The 11,613-nt window shown below is 36.7% G+C and overlaps 1 protein-coding gene across 1 annotated transcript in view; it reads right to left on the bottom strand.

The window, feature by feature from the left end:
- Nucleotides 1-971: 971 nt before the first annotated feature.
- NCAPG2 (non-SMC condensin II complex subunit G2) overlaps nucleotides 972-11,613 on the bottom strand; it is a 55,364-nt gene continuing 44,722 nt past the window's right edge. The window contains exons 26-28 of the mRNA XM_075417487.1: nucleotides 8,692-8,773; nucleotides 8,160-8,281; nucleotides 972-3,745 (exon numbers count right to left, since the gene is read on the bottom strand). Of these exons, the coding sequence (XP_075273602.1) occupies nucleotides 3,694-3,745; nucleotides 8,160-8,281; nucleotides 8,692-8,773 (256 nt within the window). The 3' untranslated portion in view covers nucleotides 972-3,693. The remainder of the gene's footprint in view (nucleotides 3,746-8,159; nucleotides 8,282-8,691; nucleotides 8,774-11,613) is intronic.

The raw sequence follows: 11,613 nt of genomic DNA, 5'->3' as shown, positions 1-11,613 counted from the left end.
AATCAAAATTAATCTGACTTCCTTCTGCAAGTCAGAAGACCTCAAAACACTCAATAGCAGCAGCACACGTGAGTTTGAATGCAAAGGGAATTGCAGCTGTCATGGGAATAAACAGCAGGTGCAAGGCAGATTTTTCATTTCCTTGGCAAGTCTGAAAGTCTGTGTGCTCAGATCCACACTCGAAGACATTTCTTTGCTAAGGAAGAACCTTGAGTTCTTATCTTGATTTTTTTAGGTCATAATTTGAACCTGTGATAGATAGAAGACTGCTGGACTTGGTTTCCAAGCCCGACTACAAAGCAAAGGAACATTCTTATCAAAAAAGGGATGAAATTCCTACAAATAAAGTTAAAACATAGACGATTACTGCCAATAGTTTAAAGCTATCGCTTTCTTCAGTGATATTTATACTGAATATATATGCATGCAGGGGAGAGCTGTAGGCATGCCACTTACAGGTACGACGGTGACTAGAAAATCTATTCTTCAGGCAGTTGCACACTAACAGCAATGGCCAACGCAAAGTGTTCACAGAATTATCTTAGAATGGTGTTATTTTGTTCAAATTTGAAGCAATCTTATTAATAAAAGTCAAGTTCAACTTCTTGAAAAAGCTGAACAGATCTCAACGGCTCTGTCTTAAATTTACGGGAAGTTCTCAGACATACAGTTTGGACAGTGCAGCTGGCTGAATACCAAGATTATTCCATAACAAAAACCAAAGACAAACCCCTCTCCCCCAACAGCACTTCAGCAGCACTTTCAATTAATAAAATCAAACAAATGCATTTTGCAGGTTTCCAGAAGATAGCTTAAGGAACATACGATTTATTTACATCTTCGAAACAGAAGGAAAATGGAAGGATTTAACATTTTGGCAAGACCTGGTTTGCAATGAGAACAGCAAGTAAAACTTAGAACTATTATGATATTTTTGTGAAATTTCCCCCAAAGACCCAAGGAGAAAGCGCTGTTGGACTTTGGCTCAAGGAATCCCAGGAACGTCATTACTGGTGTTGCAGAAAGCCGATGATTTTTATTCTGTCAGAGCCATTGTAATAGAGCTGGACCGGAACTTGAACTGAAGTCTATACATCAGCTGCACGACTAACGTAAAACCATTTCAACACACCTGGGAACCACGTGAGTACCTACCACCAGGAGGGCAAAGGTTTTTCTCTACATTTTCGTACCCTTCCTAGCAATATCACCTCAGAGTTCTTCAGAAGAAATCCACGTATTTCTGATGTTGGCATTATCTTTATTTCTCTCAGGCTCAGGGATACGGGATCTGTAGCAGGCATTCCATAAAAAGTGAAACCCAAAAAAGCGGTATTATACACTGAGGAAAAACAAGGCAGTCAATTTGGGTTCTCTTCTAATCTAATAATATGAGCAAATACTGAAAGGCTGAGAAGCAGAAAAAAGAAACTGTGATTTACATATTCATTAAGTAATTTGTATAATCAGAAGATTTAAAAGGCCATTACTGGAACACCTGCCTGTTAACAGATGTAGAAGAATGAAGGCCAAAGAACACAGTTTTTATAAAGATGTTGATAGACAAACAGTTGGCAGATCTACAGCTACCTGCTGTGGCAGCATTAGTCTTTTTGGCTCAGGCTACTGTTGTGGATAAGGTAAATCTTCCGGAGCTCAGGAATCCATGCACATACTGACTTTCCTGTTGCAAAGCCCAAGAGTTGTTTATTAAGAAATTGATTGATTTTAAATATCAACATTCCAGCTAAATAAGCTTTTATCCAGTGGGGAAGTTTTATGCACTAAGGTCAAGTACGATTTTGGTGTAAAGCTGAGGGGAGGCTGGCAGGGGGCAGCTGCTCGGGGCCTGTCTGGGTATCAGTCAGTCAGCAGTGAGCAACTATTTTCATTTGCATAACTTGTCTTTCTTGGGTTTTATTTTCATCTCTCTCTGTTTTTTTTTTTTCCTCTTTACCTTACAATTTTTAAAAATAATAATTTTTTTTAAATCATTAAACTGTTTTTATCTCAGCCCACGAGTTTCTTTCTCACTTTTATCCTTACAATTCTTCCCCCATCCCACTAGGGGCGGGGAGTGAGTGAGCGGCTGTGTGGCGCTTAGTTGCCAGCTGGGGTTAAACCCCACCATGAGCTTAGACACTTCATTTAAAGGTATCTCAGTTAAGGCAAAATAAGACTCTGCAATCAGTATTCTATTAATAGTCTTTGGAGAGCATCTGCTTGCGTTAACAAAATTAAAGAAGTGGCTTACATGTCTGCATTATCTGCTTCATTAGTATTAATTTATAAAAATAGCTAAATATAAAACAATTTAACTTACATATTAATCAAGTATGTGTTTAATAGCTAGGGCATTTCCCCTCCAGTATGCTTGTCACTGAAGCACATGAATATTTAAGTTGGAAGGAAGCTCAGGAGATCATCTGGTCCAATCCCCAGCTCAAGCAGGGCTAACTTCAAAATTATGACACCATTATCAGAGCCGCCTTCTTTACCTACTGTAGGTGACCCTGCTTTGGCAGGAGGGTTGGACTAGATGACCCACAGAGGTCCCTTCCAACCCCTACTATTCTGTGATTCTCCATCAAGTTCTGCACATCTCCAAGGATGGCTGTTCCACAGCCTTTCTGAGCAACTGGTTCCTGTTCCATTTCCAGTTTCAATTCACTCTCATAATGAAAATGTTTTTTCTTAAGTCCAATGGGAATTTCTCTTGCTGCAAGTTGTTTCTGTTGCCTCATATTCTCTTCATGTGTACCTCTGAGGAAAGTCTTTTCTTAATCCTCATCTAGGTAGGTGAACAGGAAGATCGCCCGTCTGTTCTTGCCCATGCTGGTATACTGGGTTAGTCCATTACAGGTGGAAGACTTTGCATCTGTCTTTGTTGAACATCATGAGATTTACTGATCCTAAAGTCCATCTTATCAGGATCCCACTGAATGGGACAATCTTACTCCTCAGTGTATCAACCACTGCTCCCAAGTTGGTGTCATCTGCCAACAGACTGAGGCTGCATTTCATCCCATCGCCCAAGCTTTTCATAAAAATGTTAAATAGCATTGGCAATTATTCTTCAAGTCTGATGGTCCACCGAGTTTCCCACCCACCTTCTGAGTCCACCCATCCAGTCCACCTCTCTCCAGTTTGACTAGAAGGATACTATATAAGCCCGTGTAAAAGTCTCAGCTAAGGACAGGAAAGATGACATTCTCTGCTCTCTCTTCCTCCATGAAAGGGAGGGAAATCAGACTGGTCAGGTGGAGGTTGCCCCTGGTGAATTCATGATGGCTATTCTCAGTCACCATTTTGTCCTTCATGTGTCTGGGAATGAAATTCATTTCCACAGCCTCCAGGAGTATGGCCTACAGTCTCCCCAGGGACTGAGGTTACGTGCTACCTCACTCTCAAAAGTACATAAGGGAAAATTATTATTTCTTTTATAAAAACAGAGATACTGAATTTACATCCCCACAAATAAGACATTTTTATACAGAATAACCTCTGTACAGTTATTTGAAAAATCTTTAGTAATACATGATTTCTATACACACTTTTTTACATTTTGACTGCTTTAAATGTACAGAATAATAGAAAACAAACTTTAACTATTAATAAGTTTACAAGATAACATTTTTTAAAAAACAATACATCTTCCTTCCTTTAATTGTCACGACAAAAGCTTCTGCGTGATCAAGGATTCAAAAATTCATCCAAAAATTTCATAGATGATTCATACAGGATTCTGAAAGGACATAAAACAATGCATAACAGGATTAGATATGCTAAATCAATCCTTAACTTCTTGATTCTGAGTATAGCTACCCCATGATTTCTTTGACAAGTTTTTCCATATTAGTTTAAGTATTAAATACGCCTCTACAAATTACTTTTGAAATAGCTGGGGTTTTCTTCTTTCAACTTTTCCATTTTTCTGCTGATCATCTCCAGCTATAGTGTAATCTACAGCAAGGCAGTTTAAATTACTATGTCAATTCAAGCACACTTTCTAATATTTCATCATCTATTTAAAGAACCCACTCGTTTTCTTCACAGCATTTTTACTCTTTTTTCAAACATAAATAGTCAATTCCTTTACTGATAATTCATACTAAGGCCATTTTTCGTTCTTTTACTGTCTTCCTTTCTCCCTCATTCTTCAGTCTTCATAATTTTTCTCCTCACCTCTGGCAATTGTTTTCCAAGCCTGAGCTTTCTATCTTATCCTTATTAGTGGCTGCCTCCTTCAGCCGCATATACACCCATCTTAGGCCCTTTCTGACTCTCTTTTGTCTCCCATTACTCCCTAAACAATCTCAAAGGTCAGCTCTGGAATTTCCGTTTGGCAAGCCCATTTTATTTTCTTGCATTCCCTGACATAGTCACTCACCTAGCCTTTGTAGCTGCATTCTTGTGCCACTTCTTTTAACACTGCTCTAAAATATCCTTAAAAGACAAAAATGGGCACTTTGTTCTTCTGTCAAAACATTGTTTCACTTTTAACCGCTTTAAACTTTATCCTTCACGTTACTTTTACAAAAGGTTCTGTCACCTGTATTTCTCAAGCATTTTTTCTCCATATTTTTATTATTATAATCCTAGACTGATGCCCCAAATAAGCAAGGTTACTCAGTCATTAATCACGAGGTGTTTGGGCACTCCTCATGAGGCATCAAGACCTGAAATGCAAGAGGCAACTCCGCCTTCCCACAGCCGTGTATGCGATGTTAGCGGTCTCTGAACTCAGGCCGCCATGGGTGTGTCACATGCTGCTCCGCTGTAATGCTGACGGCCTTTAGGCCATGATGGAACTCAACTGGCGGAATAAGCCAGTATTATAAAGTACTATAAAATTACTATACTGAGTTAAGTACTGTGGTTTTAGACACAATGCTACTTTGTATAAATTTTATGTTGGTAAAATTTAAGGCTAATACTACAATAGATCTGTAACGCTGGACCACCCACCAGCAGGCCACTGGACAGCAAGCCGTCATCCCGAATGACTGTACGCCTCCCCAGAAGACGCACCGACGCCAGTTTTGCTAGGCACTTTTTTAGTGCACTTTCAAAAAGGTGGCAGACAAAGCGCACACAAAGTTATGTTACAAAATAATTAAAGAATCATTATTTACATGTGCAATGAGAAAGAGTTTGGAAGGCTAGCTAAATGATAATACTAAAGAAATATCTTTCAGCACAGCCATTAACTAAATTTAAATTCTAATACCCATATATCAAAATGTTAATAAAAGTAAACACAAAATATTAACTCAAAGGTAACTATTCTGTAGCACATTTGTTTTTATAGAGCATGGAACATTTTTCTTTAGCCTCCAAATCACTGCATTGACAGCTTTATTTGCATTTTTTTGCTAGGCATAAATATTTGCATTTTATAAACGAAACTAATGTGTGTGCCATTACTCTGGAGGAAATTCTCTCAATATACAATACGTTGTCCAGAATTTTTAAGTGCACTGAACAGCATTTTTAAAATATTAGACCCACAGGGCCATCTTAAACTGCTAACTCAGCTGAAGAGGGAAGACTAAATTACAAAGAAAAATTTTGCTTCTGAACTATTGCAACAATTCCTTGTTTAAGGGCAGCACTTTAATTACTAGACCAGACAGCATTTTTACTTTTTTCTTTCTTTGCTAATGCATAATAGATTACTTCTAAGCCTAAATTTAAGATGCTGGCACAGAATGCCAGATCTCTTGGGAAATTAAAGAATGTCACTATTTCCTGGTACACCTGGGTATCAAAAAAACTAATCCCTCAAGGAGTTATTAGGAGATAATGCATTCAGAAGCAAAAAGTAATAATAATATTAAGTATGAGTTAAAAAAACAGTAATATATTTTAGCACGCATCAGTGCAGCAGTACGTATTATAAGATTGTGCTCCAAGTAACGATCAGAGATCTCTAAAATTCTGGTGTTTGGTAAGTTGAGTGGGATGATAAAATAGTTTACAAACAACAGGACACATTTCTGACTGTATATAATCAGCTGTTAATTACGCATTATCACACTAGTACTGGAGGACTACGAATGGCCTGTCAGAGGACACTAGAGGCCTGGCCTGGCCCAACATTATGGCTGTCTGAGAAAGTGCAAACACGCTGTAAGCTAGTCAAGCAAAACCTAATCACTGAAGAACTTCCTCCTAAACTTTTTTCAGCATGAATTCTTCTACCCTTCTGGAGAGAAAAAAATCCCCAACATACCTGTACAAATATGACTCCTCCCAAATTCTGCAAAGCTGTGCTTCTGAAATGTGTTATCATATTGCAGTTCGGACTTTTGTTAAAAATACTTCCCATCGTCACGTTCGTGTTCCTAATTTTTAATTTTACCTGCAGCTCTCTCTTGGTTTTGTATTACACAAAGGGAGCCATTCATATATCACGAAATTAAAACTCTGTGTAGCATCTTACGCTCTTCATCTGCCCCAACTTCCAGGTTGATTTGTCCCTGTTCACTGGGCACAGATGATCATATAGATTCATCAAGCAATTATCTGTGTTCTGACTGAAATTTATAGTCAGTAGTGCACTCAAATGGTAGTGATTATTCATTTTAATATGCCTATTTATTTAGTCATGTTAAGATTTGCTTTAATTTTTCAGCCTTTTCTACTGTCTGGATTAACAGAAGTACATAACTGAATCATGATACTCTGCTGCTCACCTTTCTTTTTTATACCATTATTATTATTTTTAAAAATATTCTAGTAGAACACTTGGAAACACAACATTAAATGATTTCATGGAAAAAAAATTGCTTTTGTTTATTTTTGTTTGATTTTGTTTCTAAGCTAGGTCCCAAACAAAAGAAATTTGTTCACAGCCAAGCAACTAATTAAAGCAATCTGTCCAGGAAACAACATCATTCTGAGTTTTAGAAGTCCAATTACGAAGTGATTTTTTTTTTTATAAAAGATATTTTTTGGTTCTTTATCAATTTTATGTTACATGAGCACAATGTTCTCTTTGGAAACCACTCCAAGTCTTGACAGCAAATTTTCTGTTTTCTATTTACTTATGTCAGACAGGAAATAGAACTAAAAGGTGCAGTCATATTTTTTTTTTTGGTCCCCCTTTTTGTTAAATAAATCTCATTTTTTATGGTAAATAACTGAAGTGGCTTATATATATATACCATAAAACTTTTTGCTCTAATTCTTAATATTATATATCTCTTTAAAGAGAGTTACATAATACCCTTTTGGCTCTGATCTAATAGCAGATTTCAATGAATGAATGAATGCATATTCTGTTAGCAACAGCACAGCTACTGTATTGTATTGTCCTCAATAGGAGGCTTTTTTTTTCCTTGAAAAATCCTATTTACCTTCTGCACTTCTGAAACAATTCCAAATGGATATTTACTGCACAACCCTCTCAAAGTTCTACCACTGCCAGGGCACTTAGTGTGGCTGTTGGGCTTCTTGATACAACTCAAGTGCAAACTCTAAGGATTTGAAATATCCTAACAGGAAAGGGATATAGCCTGCATGGCCTCCTTGATAAACTATCTTACTTTTCATACAGTAACAGCTCAGCTTTACTACTGGCTTTAAATGAGTGGCACCAATTCAGTCATAGCTGCCAAAGGTCCATGTCTAGCCACTGCAATGCCATAGAACAACATGCCTCGGGCTTGTGATCCACCAGAAGAGCTTGCCATGGAAATGAAGGGCCATGCAAGAAACTGTTGAGTAAAAATGAAGTTGTTTTGCGGTTTTTTGTTTGTTTGTTTTAATTTAAAGTCTGTCTACATCCATTGTTTGATTAAATAGTAAGGATCATCAATTTGAAGAATTAAAAATTGCAAGGGCCTCTGCTTTGTTCTGCACCTGCTAACAGAATTGAATTTCAGAACTGAATCCTGAAATATACAGGATCAAGTCATAACACATTCAAATTAAATGCAAAAAAACAAACTAAATATGTAAAGATTGCAATCACAGCAAATACACGGGCAGGAAATTTAATACTGTGCTGGGCTCAATACGTCACAGTTTTTTTACCTTCTGTTTTAAACCTTGCAATCATTCAGAGCGCTCTGTATTATGTAAGCACAAACCACAGCAAATTATTGCCGAGCGGGTAGAGCAGAGGTTAGAGTTCATTTCCCATGGCCATTTACCTTTCAGTGCTGCTAGATTCTCCTGTGGCAGCATCCTTGCATGTTATCAGCTTCCTTTGAATGGCAGGTGCAATATCCCTCAGAAGTGAAGTTTTGTGCTTACCTAGTTGAAATAAGATTACCTTGAAAAGTTGGACAAAACCAATGATTTATCAAAGGAACCTCTACATATTTTCATCTTTTTTTTTTAACATAAAAGATTGTTTAATGAAAGATTGGATATTAAATTAGATTTTCACTGTCCTGGATTAATTACTGTGTATTTCCCCACATCATAATACAGAGATGGACTCTATGAATTAGCAGACAGTTGTTATTTTAAACTCACTACACAAAGATTGAAAGTCAAAAGCTTAAAAATATAAATTACAAGTGATATAACTTTAAATCCCGTAGAAAAATGGCAACTTAACAGGATGAGGAAAAGTGCCTGTTGAAGTGTATAAGAACTCCGTTTTCAAAATGTAGCACATAAAGAAAGAAAGAAAAAAAGTGGACAAAAATGGTTTGACTGACCCTTAATTATAATCACAATGCAGACAGTAGCTGTTAGGCTAAAAACCCCTTCAATTTCCTCAGAGAAAATGCATTCCAGCAATTCATTTAAAAATGACCTAAAGAAAAAATAAAGCAAAAATATGTTATAAATCATGTTTCTTTCAAAACAGCACCGAAAACAATAAGTTTGTGATTACGCTAACCTGCCACCACAACTTCAAAGATACCATGCAGGACAAAGCAGTGGTTATTGGGTAATGGAAGACTACATGCTTCTTCTGGAACTGAGAATATCTGAGTTAGCAGAATGGTAAATTGCTTGGGAAGAAACTAAAAAAGTTTGTACACAGAATAAGTAGCTGTCAAGAGCAATGAAGAGTTTGTGGAGTATTTTGGGAAAATCGATCTGTGAAAATACTGCTTCTACTGGAATGTAACTCACGTAATATGTATTGAAATTTATAACTTCAATGTCTAAGGAAGTTTAAAAAAAGACATTATATGACTCCAATGTTTTGTTAGTAACTACTCATGCCCTTAAAACTATTACTACTTGTAGCCTGATTAGAAACTGAAGTTTAATTAACACTTTGGTCTAAAATAGGTGTCTCATAAAAATTAAAATAGATGGGTTTCCAATTACAAAACAATGAATGAAGAACATTTATAACTAAACACGTCCCAAAACCACTTCCAAACTACATTTTAGATATTGAAAGTATGGACGGACTAACAGAATCAAAACAAATGTTCATTGTAAAGTCTGAAATAAATACTAACTCTACATGTATCTTAAGAGACTCACTTTTAGCAAGAGATGATAGTGTGAGCAGCAAACTTTAGAGGCATTTTGGCACATATATTAAGTTAATAAAAATGAAACAAGGGAGTCAAGGAAGAGGTCTAGCAACCAAACTAAACTGCAATATGGAATAAGGCAATACTACAGAATGAAACCACTAATGGGTCATTATAGTGTTTATGGCAAAAATAACAAATTTAACTCAGAGGCAACTCTCAAAAACAGAGAAAAATACAAGAACAAGAGAGATAAAACAGGAGATGGAAAGATCTGTGAGCCTCATGCTCCTCAGAGCACAAAACTAAATACTCTGTGAAGAACTAAAGGAGAAACTGAGAGCAGCAGATGTTACAATAGCTTTTCCTAAAACAGGTCAAAAATACCTTTGGTAATAGTATATTCTGTTACCAAAACTGAACACCATAAATACCCTGTTCCGACTTTAATTGTTCTTCAGGTTCTTACTGTGCTAAGATATCAAAATGAAGCATGTAGCTAAGAAGCCTCCACTAGCGAATCAGTAAATAAGCTTTGCAGAAGCTCAAATATAGCTTCAAAGAGCTGACAAAGATGAAACATCTTTTGGTTCTGAAATCAGTATTATGAAGCTGCTCATTCATTGCATCAGTTTTATTACATCACTGTGGACTAATCTCACCAAGTATCGATTTCATTTCATATTACTCTTAAACTGCTAGACAATAGTATTCCAGTCAGAGTTTTGACTTTATTGTTATCCCTGGTCAGGTCAGTAAGCACACTCTTCAGTTCCATGAAGGAACACTGTAATTTTATCAACCGGTAATAAGTCTCACTGCAGACTCAATGCAGCTGCCTTTCCACACCTCCCTCTCAACCAGGGTCACATGAGCCTTCAGGCAAAGATAAAATAGAACAGAACAACACGCTATTTACAAACACATGTAAGTAAAAGAGAGAAGTAATTGGTTCCTGTACAGATAGTTCCCTACTAAAGGAAAGGATACTCACACAATTGGTCAGATGTTGCCAAGTCATGCAGTTTGAGGACTGAAATTCAGTGCTAAAGATTGACTAATTAGTAACTGGAAACACAGTAGATGCTACAGAACCTGGTGCAAGATGATTGTGTGTTCACAGAACAGAAAATCATATCAGATTCTGTACTGTCAGTCTTTCACACTGGCATGGAAAGATGGTAATTTCTGACATATTGAATGATTTACTACTGGATTTTGATTATGGCCTATCAATATAGATAATAAAACAGCCTTAAAAGTAGTCTCAGTCCTGAGGCACCAGTGGAACCAGATGTGAATTATCTCCTCAGTCAGATTTGCTTTGCACCAAAAAGATAAATACTAGAAGATAGACAACATGTTTCTCAAAGTACTCATAGAAACAATCTGGCAGTTTTCTCCACCAAGAATGGACAAGATTCTCCTTGACCACTACAAGAAAAAGTTTCAGAAGAATTCATTGAATTTCTGCGTCTCTCTTAAAAAGAGGTGTGTAAGGAGAACAAGATTTGGATTAGGAAACCTATTGCTGGACTCTCTGGAGTCCTATGTTTTGCAAAGTCAGCTAGAACTAGAGAAGGATTGAGAAGAAAAAAAAAAATCTCATGACAGCAGAGACAGGGATATTCAGTGCCTGTCAGATGTGGAAGAGTAGGAGTTAGTTATGGTAAGTCACGGAGAATGACAGGACTTCTAAGGAATACACATTAGCCCCTTGATCATTCAAAATAACTCTGGTGTGTATAGTCACTTAAATAAAAATTGAATATGAAAAAATTTAGCAAAGGAAGATAATGAAATTCACTTGTGACAATTTTAGAACATATTCCGGGTACCCACTAAATATAGACAAAAAACCAAAAAGACCTAACCCTACTTAGGGGAGCTTTTTAGGACCCAGACACTTTAAAACCATTTTGAATTTTGTGATTTTAATACAGCTGTAATGTTTGTCACCTCATTTCAGATGCTCAGTTAAAGAATTAATACTGTTTCTGGTGAACATTTTATCTCATTCAAATACTTCTGTATTGAGACTAATATTTATAAGTATCTTATGAAAGAAGCAAGCCAAGATGTACGATTAAAGAACTCATTTAGATGAACAGTCTTGTAAATAAGAAGCACTCTTAGACGCAGCTAAAAAACGGGAACC

This window comes from Opisthocomus hoazin, chromosome 4 (genome assembly GCF_030867145.1).
Source record: "Opisthocomus hoazin isolate bOpiHoa1 chromosome 4, bOpiHoa1.hap1, whole genome shotgun sequence".
Lineage (NCBI taxonomy): Eukaryota > Metazoa > Chordata > Aves > Opisthocomiformes > Opisthocomidae > Opisthocomus > Opisthocomus hoazin.
The sequence above is the reverse complement of the archived record's forward strand: the minus strand, read 5'-3'. Positions and strand labels throughout refer to the sequence as shown.